Genomic DNA, 16611 nt, shown 5'->3' with positions numbered 1-16611 from the left:
GCCATATGCACTTTGCAAAACGTAAGCATTGTCAAATGCTATTCAAATCTAATGTCAGATTGAAAACCGTTGCCTAGTTTAATAGGTATTCATTATCCATTGTGAGGATAAAACCATATACAGGGTCATTTATTCATTCGAAAATACACATTAACCAGTGGTCTGTGTTGGACCCTGTGCTTGTCTTTGGGAAACAGTATTCTGTGTCAGGTACTATGCGGGCCATTGGGGACACCTGATGAGCAAGATAGTACAATTCATTCTTTCACCATTCACTTGGTGAAACAACTCAGTGCAAAAGGCTTAAAAGTTCCAAAAGAGAAGGGCAAAGTGCCAAGGGCAAGATACAAAGCACAGCTGACATGATCTAGAGAGTCAGATGATTCTTCTGGGGGAAGCAATGCTTCCACAGGATCCTGAAGAATGAGTCAGAATTAATTAGCAGGAGAGGGGGGCAGAAGGTAAGTATGTTCTGTGGAGGGAGGCAAAGGCACTGAAACAGGAAAGACCAGGAGGCATTAAAGAAAGTGGGATTCGGGGTGCCTGGGTGGCGCAGTCGGTTAAGCGTCCGACTTCAGCCAGGTCACGATCTCGTGGTCCGTGAGTTCGAGCCCCGCGTCAGGCTCTGGGCTGATGGCTCAGAGCCTGGAGCCTGTTTCCGATTCTGTGTCTCCCTCTCTGTCTGCCCCTCCCCCGTTCATGCTCTGTCTCTCTCTGTCCCAAAAATAAATAAACGTTGAAAAAAAAAAAAAGAAAGTGGGATTCAAATGGAAAGAAATGCACGAGGAGATAGATGTGCTGGATAGCTCAACCAGGAAGATGCTCTTTAGGGCCCCACATCATCCTGGATGATACTTCAAAGAAAGTAGAGAAAGCTGCCCTAATCCCTCATGTTCTTGGGGCCCCTGGAAAGCCCTCTGTCTGCAAAAGCACTTTTCCATTGATTGAGGAACACTTAGAATTCTCAATTGGAAATCCCTTCCTTTGCTTAAAGCAATCCCCTAAAATATAAGCAGACCTGCCGAGTGAACCACACTAACTTATATCTGTCGTATATTATTTAGGAAGAATGAGCTACTTTCTGAACGTACTGACTGATGAAGGAAGAATAGCATGATGTGGCTAACTATTATGGTGGGAAAGTCACCATCAGGGTAGGAAGGGGCCCAGAAAAGGCTCTTGAGGGGCATTTGGGACAAATATTGTCAATCCCTATTATTTTTCACAAGGATACTCTCTCTGTGATGCCTTCAGTAGACCTGAAGCAAATGTTAAAACAAAAGATTAAACAACAACAACAACAACAAAAGATTGGAAAAGAGAACAGACACAGGTCACCTGTTCACTGGGAGACAGCATTGAGTAGGGGTCCCCTCTCTTCCCTGCAGTGGGATATTTGTCACCAGGGCATACAGAGGACTCAAGCTTGATGCTTGCATTGAAAATATGCAATTTGTGGAATTTCATTTTATTGATTGGTTGGTTGGTTGGTTGGTTGGTTTATTGGAATTTCATTATTTAAATGCAAATCATAAAGCTGATGAATTTCCACTTAGCTCTTTTTCTTTCTGTCTTCACAGAGAGCCCAGGCATACCATTCAGACAATCAGGACCGCCATTTTGATCTGAGTGGAGTTGATCTTCTAGTATGCCTAATAGTAAGAAGGCCTTTCTACCTCTTTACCTATTTTTTTTTATAGTTACCATTTACTACAATAACTATTTGGTTTTATCTGACGGGTACCAGCTTTGAAAGCCCTTTTGATACAGTCTCAGAATAAGATAATTCAGACATGAGTCCAAATCATGAGTTAGTTTTTATATGCCTGAGTGGACTGGGTAAGTCCAGAATTTAATATAAAATTAACTTTTCGTGTTTATTTATCCTGTTTATGCCACCTCCAAGTTTGAGAGAGCTTGTAAGAAACACAGGTTCAATGTAACTTAAGTCCTTTGAATTAGAGATAAAAAGGGCAACGTTGAATAATAAAAATGAAAGGGAAAGATGATTTTGTTGGTATGCTTGGGCTGAAGAAAGCTACTGTCTCTGGATATAACGTGTCATTACTTTTCCAGACGTAGAAGCAAAACTGGACAGAGGTCCCTGCCCCTGTAGAGTTTATATTCTGGTTGAAGGAGCCAGATAATAAACTAAAATAAATAGTATATATTGTGTCCAATGGGTAGTCAGGAAAGGCCTGAGTGAGAACTAAAGATTGGAGGTGGGGCAAGAAAGCAGGCTGTAGGGAGAGCTTGGGGAAGAGCATTCCTGTAATAGGGGCACGAGGGGCCCTGGCTTGTCCCAGGGTAAGCAAGGAGGCCAGTGTGATTGTGGCAGAGTGACCAAGGAGAGAAGGGTACAAGAGAAGATCTCAGAGGTCACGGGGTAAAGTGCAAAGAGGACAGAAAGAGCTGACACAGAGCATTCTGGGTCACTCTAAGGACTACCTTTTCTTTGAGTAACTGAGGACTCATTGGAGGGTTTTAAGCAAAGCAGTATGATTAGACTTATGTTTTAGTTTATTTTATTGTTTTCAAGTTTATTTGTTTTGAGAGAGACAGAGACAGTGTGAGTGGGAGAGGGGCAGAGAGAGAGGAAGAGAGAGAAGATCCCAAGCAGGCTCTATGCTGCCAATGCAAAGTGCAATGCGGGGCTCGAACCCATAAACCTATGAGATCATGACCTGAGCTCCAATCAGGAGGCAGATGCTTAACCGACTGAGCCACCCAGGCACCCTGTGTTTTTTTGTGTTTAAGTTTATTTATAGACATGTTGTAAAAGAGTAGTTCTAGTTATTGTGTTGAGCATAGATGTTGGGGGCAAGGGGAGGAGAAGGAGAAGGGGACCAGGGAGCAAGGTGTTGCAATATCATGATAAGAAATCATGGCGGCCTGGACCCTGGAAGGGAGCAGCACAGGCAGGAGTGAGAAGCAGTTGGGTTCTGGGTGATTTTGAAGGTAGAGCAGATCAACTCGGCTGACAGCCAGGATGTGGGTTGTGAGCAGAAAGGAGGCACGGAGCTGGATGGTCACTGGACAGCCGGCTTTCTCCCTGGACTTGTAAGAATGATTTGCCTGTATTTTACCTGAAGACAAAGGCCACCAATTTAATTCAGACGCTTAAATAATATTTGTGAACTGATGCCGACGTGTAACCGCTGTTCTTTGCTCCTAGCCCTACTTTCAGACATTGATACTGGTGTTTCTCCTGAGATGCATGGAAGCAAAATGGGGAAAGAAAATAACGCGAAGGGATCCTGTTTTCAGGTTGGGAGAAAACTTAATTTTGAATTTAGTATCATATTTGAACCTTCCTACGTAGCGGCTGCGCTACTGACCTGTTGGCGTGGGTTTATATTGACAACGTACGCAGCAGGCTGATTTTCACGATGGTCACTGGATTGCTGACTTACTGCCTAGAAACAGGACTCTCTGTCACTCATCGGCGGAGGGAAGTTTTCAATTCCTCCGGAATTTAATTTTTTTTTTAACATTTATTTATTTTTGAGACATAGAGAGACAGAACATGAATGCGGGAGGGTCAGAGAGAGAGGGAGACACAGAATCCGAAACAGGCTCCAGGCTCTGAGCTGTCAGCACAGAGCCCGACACGGGGCTTGAACTCACGGACCGCGAGATCGTGACCTGGCTGAAGTCGGACGCTTAACCGACTGAGCCACCCAGGCGCCCCTCCTCCGGAATTTAATGAGTACTCAGATATGCCAGTCTCTCCTCTCAGGTGATCACGTGTCCTTGCACAGAGGAGGTGGGATGGAGTTGGTTGAGGAATGTAGCCCAGAGTGTTTCATAACAGGGACCTTCCAGAAGAGCTCTAGGAAGGGCAGACAGTAAAAGATGCTGAAGAAAATGTCAGGTGTCCTTAAGTTGGGCTCAGAGTCAACAGAGAAGATGTAGGTGACCTGATTTTGAAAGCAGCAGCAGTTATTTGTCAGCACATTCGCACGGGTCAGAGATTCTAACTGGAAGACGGGCAACAACATGGAGGGCATGAAGGGAGCAATTCTGGCCACGGAGATGGGAGCTCTTAGGGAAAGCAGAAGCAGTGTATTCACAGGGCCATGATCATCATCACCAGTTTACTGAAAGAAAGGACAATGGCACGATCACAGAGCTGCTGACTGAGGGATATCATTCATAACGAAGAAACCTCTGTCCTACATTTCGTTTTGTCCACAGAATTTCCCCCCAAAGTAGAGGTGCTCAACCCAATCCAGAAGAACCTGGTGACGAGGATGAAGATGTGAAAGCAGAAAGAATAAGAACGGCAACTGCCCTGGCCACTTCACTCTCAGAGGAGGTAGAAAAGCAAGTGACAAAGTGGATGTTAACGGCCCTATATTCAAGAGCTATCGAGAATAGAGGGCGATATGCTGGTTTTCATTGCAAAAGTTTGGAGTTCGGTGCCCTTTTAAAAAAAATTTTTTTTTTTAAACATTTATTTATTTTTGAGACAGAGAGAGACAGAGCATGAGCAGGGGAGGGTCAGAGAGAGAGGGAGACACAGAATCGGAAGCGGGCTCCAGGCTCTGAGCTGTCAGCACAGAGCCCCACGCGGGGCTCGAACTCACAGACCATGAGATCCTGACCTGAGCTGAAGTCGGCCGCTTAACCGACTGAGCCACCCAGGTCCCCCAGAGTTCAGTGCCTTTTCGTAATTCTTAAATATGCAAGCGCTTCTTTGGGGTGTCCTCAAGGTCAAAGGAGAACACAGAATATAATGGTTTTATTCCACTGTAAAAAAAAATTTTTTTTAATGTTTATTTTTGAGCGAGAAAGAGACAGAACGCGAGTGGGGGAGGGGCAGAGAGAGAGAGGGAGACAAGAATCCGAAGCAGGCTCCAGGCTCTGAGCTGTCAGCACAGAGCGTGATGCAGGGCTCGAACCCAGGAACCAGGAGATCATGACCTGAGCCAAAGTGGGACCCTCAACTGACTGAGCCGCCCAGGAGCCCCGGTGCTATTCCCCTTTTGAGAAAAATGGGTTTTGATAGGTAGAGCTATCATTTCAAAACAAAACATTTCCCAAGTTGGGGAATTTAGGTGAGATTTGTTTTAAAATGCTGAATAGGGATTAAGATTTAAAGGGTTACTCTTTTATCTGCTAGACAGATGTTATGATGTGCCCGTGAGCTTGGGCACTTCTGGGAAGGCAATGAGCCAGTTTCCACGAAGCTATCTGTGTTAATTTTAGAAGCAAGAAATATTGTTGACATCAACGAATGCACATTACATTTGAAACAAGTGGTATTGATTTGATTACTGTCCATCTGAAATATACTTTGTTTTATGACATAGAGTAAGAAAGATTCCAGCAGTGAGAACATAGGAACATAACATCTCTGAAGCTTAAGAGGAAAATCACACTGTCCTCTATTCCAGAAACCTGTCATAATTGCTAGCTGTCTCCACAAAGAGTATGCAGGGCAGAAGAAAAGTTGCTTCTCAAAGAGAAAGAAGAAAATAGCAGCAAGAAATATCTCCTTCTGTGTTAAAAAAGGTTTGGCAGAATCACTTAAGCTTATTCACCATTATTTGAAAAGTACCCACTGAACATCTATCTTATAGGCACCATTGTACTTGCTGAAGCATTCATTCATTCATTCATTCATTCATTCATTCAACATATATTTTTTAAGCATGCCAGGGACTACTTTGGGTGCTGGAATATAATCATGAAAGAAATAGGCAAGTCACTATCCTCATAGATTTTACATCCTAAGAGAGGATCAAAAAACAAAACTAACTTATCAAGAAAAGTGTCAGCACAAAAGCAATTTCTTTCATATATATATATATATATTTTTTTTTTTTTAATGCTTATTTTGAGGGGGGAGGAAGGGGCAGAGGGAAAGGGAGATACAGAATCTGAAGCAGGAACCAGGCTCCAAGCTATCATCCCAGAGCCTAATGCTGGGCTTGAACTCATGAACCATGAAGTCATGACCTGAGCCGAAGTCTGCCACCCAGGTGCCCCAGCACATAGCAAGCAATTTCTATGTGGAGCATTCAGATACGTGAAATGGCACGAGCAGCTTGGTGCTACATTCACTTAGGGTTAGGGAAGACCTTTCTAGAGCAGTAACGTTTAAGCCAAAACCTGGGTGATAAGAAGGTGTCAGTTATGCGAACAGGAAGAGGTAAGAGCACCCAGGGAGAGAGAACATCACGGGCAGGGACTCAGACCTGGGGTTGCCTTTGGAATGGTTGAGGCACGGAGAGACTAGTGATGCAGCCGCAGATGGGAGAGAGGAAGTCCGAGTCGGGAGCAGGGCCAGACTAGATGCCACTCTGCGAAATACAGCCACGGGTTGAGATTTTTATACCAAGTTAGTAGAATGCCACCAGAGAGGTTTTAGCCAGCTTTTGGTTAGTGCTTAAGCGTCGCAAAAAAATTGCACATTGGCTATTATTGGCTTGTAAATATGGGTGCCAGACAAGTTAAGGGGCTCTTATATCAGTTCAGATGAAAGACAATGGTGGCTTGGATGCAGGTGGGGGAATTCGGGATGGACAAAAATGTCCCTGCCTTTCCAAGTTTAGGGATCACTCAACCATGGTCTCAGAACATCTGGTGCCTACTACCGAAAAGCACCTGGCACATTTTTCCCTGAAAAAAAGTAATCTGGGAGACAAAAGACTTATTGACATCAAACCCACAAGCTTTTCACTATCATTCCATATAATTATAGGAGTTAAAGGACATGGTTTGGCGACATGAATTGCATGTATGTGATCAATTTCAAAATAGTGCCGTGCGTGGAGTTTGTGATGATTCACTTCCCAGATTGATAATCAGTGGTTCTCTTTCAGGTGAGATTTTGGGACTGCTAGGACCTAACGGTGCCGGTAAAAGTTCATCTATTAGAATGATTTCTGGGATCGCAAAGCCCACAGCTGGAGAGGTAGTAAAGAATGGAAGAATGATTTTTTTATTCCCAAACTATAAATTTCGTGATAAATGCAGGCTGTATCTTCGTGAGACTCTATTTTTAGCAGCTTCGATGATTTTCTAGAAGAAATGTATGAACCGATGTCTATTGTGTTCATTTTTTTAGCTTTTTAATTTTGGGCTGTTTATTTATCTTTTTAATTAAGCCCTTTTTTATTGAAGCACAGTTCACAGTGTTAAATTAGTTTCAGGTATACAATATAATGATTTCAATATCTCTATCATTTGCAACAGCGTGGTTGGGCGTAGAGGGTATACTGTGAAATGAGTGAAATAAGTCAGACAGAGAAAGACAAAGGCTTTATGATTTCAATCTGATAATAGTCTGTCGATGCTCAAAAACTTGCGGTATTTTTTAGCTTTGTGGTGGTGTCTTGGGGAATCGTGAGATGAGAGGAAAGGCGGCGTGTGGGTCTAAAACCGGTTTACTTTCTCAGGTGGAGCTGAGAGGCTGGGGTCATCAGGGAGACAGCATGGTGGGCTTCCTGGGGTACTGTCCTCAGGAGAACGTGCTGTGGCCCTGCCTGACAGTGAGGGAACATCTGGAGGTGTTCACTGCCATCAAAGGGCTGAGGAAAGGGGACGCCACGGTTGCCATCTCACGGTAAAATGAGGTCGTCTGGTCCCTTTCGGTCCCGAGGCAGGGAGGGAGGCTGTACCGCTGATGCTGAATTCACTAATAAAGAACGGAGAGGAGAAGCAACGCCTCCACCTTTTCAGAGAGTGTCAGTGGTAGGGCAGGGTTGGAGGACGGGAGCTGTTTCCTGCATCCTTGATTGAGGGATCTTTAAAAAACACAACAATGCATATAATGATGGACGGTGTTAAATGAATGAATGATCACGAATAAGCATCCGTTTCAGTTCCAAGTTCGAAATTCTAGTTACCCTCCAGGACTTTTTACGAGATGAAAAGCCTTCCATGTTCCAAAACGAACTGTTCTTCTCTCCGATCGATCGTTCAAGTTTCAGAAGAACAGTGCCAGGCTTCCCTCCAAAAGCTATTACTCTTCTGTGGGATCACATTTTCCAAACATCCTCTTTTGCGCTGATATTCTCATCCTTTTCCCATCAGGCTGGTGGATGCTTTCACCCTGCGCGAACAGCTAAATGTGCCGGTGCAGAAATTGACGGCCGGAGCCACTCGAAAGGTGTGTGTGATGTGTGATGTTATTCTGAGGGCCGGAATGATGGAAGCAGCGAAATAAGGTGCCTCTCTGCTTTTCAGTTGTGTTTTGTGCTGAGCATCCTGGGAAATTCGCCTATCCTGCTTCTGGATGAACCATCGACGGGCATGGATCCAGGAGGGCAGCAGCAAATGTGGTGAGCATTATCATAACCCTCAGAGCCAGGAGTATAACCTTTACGCAAAAGTTGTGTTTTTAAACTGATCTCGGGACACCAAATCTACTCATTTCTAATCTAGTGGAGATAATCCGTATAATTGGGAAAATAAATATTTAACACATAGATTCTCTGATGTTGTATCATCTTCATGTGGTATTCACATTAAAAAAAGAAAAAAACCCTTGGGGCGCCTGGGTGGCTCAGTCGGTGAAGCGTCTGACTGCGGCTCAGGTCATGATCTGGTGGTTTGTGAGCTCGAGTCCCACGTCGGGCTCTGTGCTGACAGCTCAGAGCCCGGACCCTGCTTCAGATTCTTGTCTCCCTCTCTCTCTGCCCCTCCCCTGCTCATACTCTGTCTCTCTGTGTCTCTCAAAAATAAATAAATGTTAAAAAATACTTAACCAGAATACCGTTGGCATACCTAAAAATATTAAATATTAATATCAAAGCGTTAAAAATATTAAACACTTCATATTATCAGAGACCTAATCGATATTCACATTTCTGCTTTTTTAATTAGAAACTTGGCTGATAAAAATGATTCCTAAACTGTATTTTCTTTCTACAATTCTCCCTCCATTTCTCTCTTTTTTTCTACCCTTTTTTTAATGGTAATTTTTTGATGTGCTTCAGGCAGATGATCAAGGCAGCCATTAAAAACACAGAGAAGGGGGCCCTGCTGACCACCCATTACCTGGCTGAAGCAGAGGCCATTTGTGACCGCGTCGCCATCATGGTGTCTGGAAGGCTGAGGTGGGTGTCCTTCTGGAGTCTGTGCTTGACCCTCAGAACAAGATTCCCCACAGGAAGGGCGAAATCACTGTGAGCACCTAGAGTTCTTTCCTTCGGTTCGATCAGGGATGCCCCTTTCCCTCCATCTGAAATTCGAAAATAATCTAAGAGTGGCTCAGTCAGTTGAGTGTCTGACTTCAGCTCAGGTCATGATCTCACCGTTCGTGGGTTCGAGCTCCGTATTGGGCTCTGCGCTGATGGCTGGGAGCCTGCTTGGGATTCTCTCTACCACTCTCTCTGCCCCTCTCTCAAAAATAAATATTAAAAAAAAAAAGGAATAATGTAAGAAATTTAAGGAGTAACATTTTTTCCAACATGCTTTCCTTCTTGCCCATAGGTGCATCGGCTCCATCCAACACCTGAAAAACAAACTTGGCAAGGATTACGTTCTAGAACTGAAAGTGAAGGAATCATCCCAGGTGACTTGGGTCCAAGCCGAGATTCTGAAGCTCTTCCCACAGGCTGCACAGCAGGAAAGGTGAAGGAGCTTCTGATTATGGAAAAACCTGTTGGCTTTACCCACTCAAGTGGTTTCTTTTCTGCTCTGTGAGAACTTCAGGATGATTTGACTTCATAATAATAGTTAGGGACCTCAAAAACCGATTTACAGACTCCTCCAGATTGTAAGAGGTTGGAGAGCCACCCAGGAAGCTGTGTCCCCTGGGAAGGCTTGAGAACACCTTGCATGAGCCTCCTCAGCCATCCAGGGCTGGCCCCAACCCAAAACAGGACTTGGAAAAATTGGGGGAAAGGAACTTCTCCTGCATGGAACCCACACGGGACCACGGTTGGCCCCATGCGCCTTCCACAGACCTCCCTGAAAATATTTAAAAGATGTAAATATTTACAGTTTAAAAGATGTAACGTATTTAGGGTGAATTCCCCTCTAGGAAACAAACAGCAGTCGAGATCATCAAACATTCTCCCTCTAATGAGTTTTCACGCCTCAAAACGGAGAACGGAAAGGCGCGTGTGTGGACCTGTACGTCCGCGTGTGTTTGTGTATGCCTGCCTGTTGGTGGGGGACGGTGCAAGGAGGTGGGACAAGAACTGAATTTGGAACTCCTTGGAGAGAGGAGCACGCCAAAGAAGCAGGGATAGCAACTGCTATTTCCATTTTAGCCCAGCATGAATATAACGGAACTCTCTAAGGCTGTGCCAGGGCAAGTAACCCAGTCCTGTTTCCAGCCTCTTGGTGTTACAACTCCAAGAAGCGATTTTGATCTAGGTGGGATGGCCATGGGCGGCAAGGCTGGAAGAGGAAGGGCTGGGCTGAAAGGGGCCGGGGCTGGAGGTGTGAGCAGCTCTAGGGCCAGCCGGGGGCATCAGACAGCCATTTGAGGATGAGCTGAGACTAGGCACGAAGTCATGCAGCTGGAAGTGGCAAGTGGAAACAAGACGCCACGAATCCGAATCCATTCCGGCTCTTCCTGTCCTCAGAGCTCAGGGAAGTTTATAGTTAAAGCCTTTGGAACTTTCCCTAGTCTGTCCCTCTCTCTGAACCTCACATCCCCCTTCCCTTAGATTTCTAGTGACAAAGATGAAATATTAATTAATTAAAACCTAATTAAAAAAATTTTTTAATGTTTATTTGTGAGAGACAGAGACAGAGCAGGAAAGGAACAGTGAGAGAGGGGGACACAGAATCTGAAGCAGGCTCCAGGCTCTGAGCTGTCAGCACAGAGCCCGACGCGGGGCTTGAACTCACGAACGGCAAGATCGTGACCTGAGCCCAAGTCGGCGCTTAACCGACAGAGCCACCCAGGCACCCCTAATTGCAACCTAATTTAAACTAAGCAAAGGGATCAGTTCAGATGCCCGTGTTCAACAACAATAACAGATAGGTTTACATACACTGAGCATATATGCAGATAAGCTGCATTATTTCTGGGAGAATTCGCTCCAACAGGCAGCCACCAAAGACCTTTTAAGGATTTTCCATCGGTCATGTTATTTGTTCTATATGTAAGCCATATGTTAACTGGCATTATTTTTATTTTCTTCAGAGGAAACTGATGTTAATATCAGTATTTATTTTGATGGTCATCTTCTCCCCTTGAAACTCAACGTCAAATATGACATTTTTCGTATTCCCAGGTGTTCGTCCTTCTTGGCCTATAAGATACCTTTGGCGGATGTGTACCCTCTATCTCAGACCTTTCACAAATTAGAGGCAGGTAAGAGTTATCCTTATAAAATAAAATTTTGGAAGAATCTGTTCAGACTTAGGTAATAATTTCATGGTAGATAATTGTGTAATATGTGTAATATATTTTTCTTTTGTTTAAGTTTATTTTGAGAGAGAAGGAGAGAGAGAGAGAGCATGAGCAGGGGAGGAGCAGAAAGAGGGGGAGAGAGATAATCCCAAGCAGGCTCTGCACTGTCAGCCTGGAGCCTGACACAAGTCTCCCATCCCACCCACCATAAGATCATGTGACCTGAGCGGAACACCTTGCCCCCATCCATCAGGAGACCTGCCTCTGTGCCTGTGTGTTCTGCCTTCCTGTCACAGTGAATGAACCGTCCATGTCTCTTGCTCAGTCTGTCCCCTGCATTGTGCATGGCTCCTCTTGCCACTGGAAATTCTCTGTTCTTCCTCTTCATTGGCTTTCAGCAGACTGTCATGGAGTAATTTCTCACACAGCACAGTGGTGAAAACCCCCAACTCCTGTGCCAGCCCCTCTACCTTGGTAAAGCCACTGAATCTCTGCAGGTCTAAGATGACCCATCTCTAAATGAGGGGTAAGGGAGCCCGGGAGGCTCAGTCGGTTGAGCGTGGGGCTTCAGCTCAGGTCACGATCTCCCGGTGCGTGAGTTCGAAACCCCCATCGGGTTCTCAGCTCTCAGTGCCCAGAGCCTGCTTCAGATCCTCTGTCTCCCTCACTCTGCCCCTCCCCTGCTCTCTCTCTCTCTCTCTCTTTCTAAAAAAATAAATAAACATTTAAAAACATTAGAAATGAGAGGTAATATCAGTGCCCACCTGGCAGGGTCATTGGGAAGATTAAATGAGTTCGTTTGTCAAGTGTCTAGACCTGTACCTGGCCCATCGTGTTTGAGAGAATACGAATCCCAGGTTTATTCCCTCCGCTCTGGACACCCTGACTTCCCAGTACTTCCTAAATGCTACCAGACTTGCACACTCCTGCCTCAGGACTTTGCACTTGCTGATTCTGCTTCGTGAAATTCTGTTTCCTAACTACCCACCTTGCTTTCTCACTTCTTTCAAGTTTCGCTCAATTCTTACCTGGTAACTATGGCCAGCCCCAGCCATCCTGTAAAAAAAAAAGAGTGCTTGGCACTTCCTGTTTCCTTTACCTGATTTATCTTTTCTCCCTAGTAGTAATCATCATTTATTACATATTTAAGTCCTTATTTATTTAAGGCCCATACTCCTGCCCTTAGAACGCAGGGGTTTTGTTTTCACCCCTCCTTTGCCTATGGTTCCAAGGGTGGCTCACACACAGAAGATTCTCACTGGGTGAGTAGTAAGCTGTGAACACTTGAATATGTCAATTCGATGACCAGTCTCACGAGGATTTCCCGGGGGGGACGCCCAGCATAGAGCTTGGTACAGCAGATAAACTGGCTGAAGACAGTGACACAGAAGTATTGGGTCCTTTCAAAGTGGAAGGGATGGGATTGAAATCTTCCTTCTGTGTAAGAATGTACTAATCAATTATGTAGTTCCTCAAGGAATTCATATGTCTCCCAAGACATACATACTAAGTAATAAACCATATCAAAATGTAATATGAGAAAACTCTACTATCAAGATTAATTTAATTTGCATTTGTAAAAATTTATTTATTGTCAAGTTAGCTAACATACAGTGTAGCCTTGGCTTCAGGAGTAGATTCCCGTGATTCATCGCTTACGTACAACACCCAGGGCTCATCCCAACAAGTGCCCTCCTCAATGCCCATCTCCCTTTTCCCCATCCCTCTAACCCCCACCCCCATAACCCTGTTTTTTCTCTGTATTTAAGAGTCTTAATTTGCATTTATATTAACACTATGACTTTTCGTGATTCCATTCTTTCACCAAGCGTTTTTTTTCAGCTTTATGTTCTATTTATTTTAATCGTGTGTATTTTTATTTTGTATGCCTTTGAAAAAATCCTTAGTAATAAATTGTAAGCATCTGCTATTTGTCTTTTTTTTCACCCCCCCTCCCAGTGAAACATAAATTTAACCTGGAAGAATACAGCCTCTCCCAGTGCACATTGGAAAAGGTGGGTCAGCTTTGATGGTTTTGTATCATTCCTGTAAATTTCACACACTAGTACCATTTATATTTCTTATTAATTTGGAAGACAATAAACAACTTGATATTCTTTTTCCTTCTGCTATGTCTCCTGTTTAGGTATTTTTAGAGCTTTCTAAGGAACAGGAGCTGGGGAATTTTGAAGAAGAAATTGATACAACCATGAGATGGGAACTCCTCTCTCCTTCAGACGACTCTTAAAAGCTCAAACCTATTAATTCTTTGTGTCATATAAGCTTATGTTATATGTTATAATTGGCAGTATGTATAATTTTAAAAATCATTAACATCAATATCAGGTATGTTTTGTATGTTTAGTTAATAAATGAATAAATTTCAAAATCATTCTTCCTCTTAAATTTAGGAATGATAGAAAATCTGTGATAAAGCCAATACAAAGTATTGATAAAGTTACTTAAAGACCAGGTACCAGGTATTGTGAAAATATGATCACAAATTTGGAATTTTTTTGAAGTATAACTTCAAACATGGCATATAACTTTGAAATATGACATTTACTAAAAAATTCCCTTGCTGAACTATGTGCTACACGCCCATTTGGAATGCATGAGGTTTATGGGTTTGCTGTGAAACACAAGTAAAACCCAAGAGTCTTCCTCTGAAAACTTTTCAGAAATTGTTTTGAAATTCACAGAGTGAGGAGTCCCTTGGACTCACAAATGAACAAGCACGTACATTGGAGAAGCAGTTCAAACATACTTTTTGAAAATAGGGGCATCGCAGCATTTGTTCAGATTTTAAAATTTTTGAATATGTTATTTTGTGATTATGGGAGGTGTTGATTTCTCACCAGCTCATTAGCAGTTTTCTGTGTACAGTTGATCCTTGAACAACATGGGGATTAGGGATGCCAAACCCCTATGTAGTCAAAAATCTGCACGTAACTTTTGACTCCCCTAAAACTTAACCACTAATAACCTACTGTGGACTGGAAGCCTTCCCAATACCAGAAACACATATTTTGTGTGTCATGTTTTATCTGCTGTGTTCTTGCAATAAGTAAGCTAGAGAATAGACAATGTTATAAGAAAATCATAAGGAAAAATAGTCTGTACTGTATGATAAAAAATCCATATGTAAGTAAGCCTGCACAGTTAAAACCCATGTAGTTCAAGGGCCAACTGTATTTTCTGCTATTTTAAAATCACTTCCCTCTTACATATGTATATGTACATGTGTTTCTATCTGTATACACACATGCATGTATCATTTTTATTACTAAATTTTAAAAAATATGTGTGTGCTTTACATGTAATTTTATTTTTTTTTCCTTAAGCAATAGTTATTTCATTTTGAATATCACCAGAAAATTTTTTGGATACCAAGCAGTATTCTTGATGTCCTTTTTTTTTTTTTTTTTTTTTGGTGATGTTATATAACTTAAAACAAATTGTGATACTCATTGAAGAACATTTGCATAATGGAGAAAAATATAGAAATGGAATAAAATTGAATAAAAGAATCAGCACACTTTCTCCACACCAAAAAAAACCACAAAAATCAACTTCTTTCTTTAGTGAACTCTTTTACAGGGGTGGAATCATTATAGTATACATAACTTCTTAATTAAACATATATGCATATTTGCTGATAAAACATTGGAATTGTTTTAATTTACTTTTAAACTTATGGTGGAGTTCTAGCTTTCTATGTTTGCATTTTATTTTGTGTTAATTATTTGTATTCTTTGTTCATTTACTCTTGTACTTTAATCTTTTTCATATCCATTTTGTAAACTTTCATACAATTAAATATTTATCTGCATATATTACATTACATACATCAAAATTATATCTGGAACATTATATTTCTAAATCCATGATAAATGATCGTACTGTTTATTCAGGATCCTTCGCACCCTGTAAAGACAAATTCATATCATAATAAGAGTTGCATTTAAATTCTTTCTAAAACTCAGGCAATAAATTCTCCTGTCTTGCTCAGATGTACAAGACCACAACATACATAATCATTCACGTAATGATATGATGAAATCTTTGCTTCTATTCATTATAAGTTATAAGTGTTCTTAAGTGTTGTAGAAATATGTTTACAAAGTACTGAATAACCAATATCAGATGATGTATGAATATTTTAAAAGATTAAACGACATGATTTGCTAAAACCATCATAATATGCTTGTTTTTGAAAACTTGGGTTTTTATTAGGAATATGTTCAAAAGCAGATACATGGGTATGAAAATGGAAGGAGATCAGAATAAAATAAAAGGGATTTTTTTACAAATTTTTTAAAAAACTTTTTTAACATTTATTTATTTTTGAGAGGCAGAGAGAGGCAAAGCATGAGCAGGGGAGGGGGAGAGAGAGAAAGAGAGAGATAGAATCTGAAGCAGGCTCCAGGCTCTGAGCTGTTTATTAGCACAGAGCCCGACGCGGGGCTCAAACTCACAAACTGCGAGACCATGACCTGAGCTGAAGTTGGACGCTCAACCGACTGAGCCACCCAGGCGCCCCTAAAAGGAATTTTTTTTAAATGAAAAATAGTTGTATCATCTCAAACTCTATTGTAGACAGGTCTTGTGCTGGTTTTGTTCTTTATTTTCCTACTATACCCTTTCCAGGGGAGGCTGACCGCTGTGGACTGTATCACCAATTCCCTGCTTTCATGGTTGGCTTCCAACTGGGTCTGACCAATCCAATAGGAAAGAGCAACAATAGATGCAAAGGTGGAAAAGGAGAGAGATCAGAGGATCTCTTCCCTCTTGCCCTCGTTTTCATTCCTGATGTCAAGCAGTAGATGTATCCTTCCATGCCCATAGCTTTTGCCCTCCGCCAGTTACATGCACCTGCTTCTGACCCCTCTAATACTATTGACCCCAGGAACGTCCTATTCTCACCTAATCTTCACTCGGCCTCCAACAATTCATCAAATTACCATTTAAGGTGTTTGTTCCTACCAGTTCTTGGCTAATCTTCACTCAGCCTCCAACAATTCACCAAATTACCATTTAAGGTGCTTGTTCCTACCAGTTCTGGTCACTACTGGCTTCCGCTTCAGGTAAGCTGATCTTGGCTACAATTCTCTATATTTACTTGCAAAAAAAAATAAGAATAAGATTACATATAGAATGTCTCTGCTCCCAGTTCCTTCTAGCATTTGGTCTTGGACCCCAGTTCCTGACACAGAGCTCCTAGGACCCTTGGAATTTCTTGGATGATAGAAGTATCTTTTGTTCCAATAAGATGACTCTGGTGGGCT

At 42.4% G+C, this 16611-nt stretch overlaps 1 protein-coding gene across 5 annotated transcripts in view; it reads left to right on the top strand.

Annotated features, from left to right (window-relative positions):
• The window catches only part of ABCA6 (ATP binding cassette subfamily A member 6), a 74711-nt gene extending 59191 nt beyond the window's left edge, over positions 1-15520 (top strand). For 4 of the 5 annotated variants that reach the window (XM_047831687.1, XM_047831688.1, XM_047831686.1 and 1 more), the window contains 13 exons: positions 1581-1658; positions 3176-3267; positions 4198-4318; positions 5400-5517; positions 6831-6922; positions 7407-7573; positions 8044-8119; positions 8197-8291; positions 8949-9068; positions 9445-9585; positions 11205-11284; positions 13283-13338; positions 13470-15520. In XM_047831687.1, coding sequence (XP_047687643.1) covers positions 1581-1658; positions 3176-3267; positions 4198-4318; positions 5400-5517; positions 6831-6922; positions 7407-7573; positions 8044-8119; positions 8197-8291; positions 8949-9068; positions 9445-9585; positions 11205-11284; positions 13283-13338; positions 13470-13571 — 1338 coding nt within the window. In that variant the 3' untranslated portion in view covers positions 13572-15520. Of the gene's footprint in view, positions 1-1580; positions 1659-3175; positions 3268-4197; positions 4319-5399; positions 5518-6830; positions 6923-7406; positions 7584-8043; positions 8120-8196; positions 8292-8948; positions 9069-9444; positions 9586-11204; positions 11285-13282; positions 13339-13469 lie in introns of those variants that run through there. The other variant, XR_007146653.1, reaches the window with a different exon arrangement.
• Positions 15521-16611: the final 1091 nt, after the last annotated feature.

Source organism: Prionailurus viverrinus, chromosome E1 (assembly GCF_022837055.1).
Source record: "Prionailurus viverrinus isolate Anna chromosome E1, UM_Priviv_1.0, whole genome shotgun sequence".
In the NCBI taxonomy this organism is placed as follows: domain Eukaryota; kingdom Metazoa; phylum Chordata; class Mammalia; order Carnivora; family Felidae; genus Prionailurus; species Prionailurus viverrinus.
This window is presented reverse-complemented; position numbering and strand designations above follow the sequence as displayed.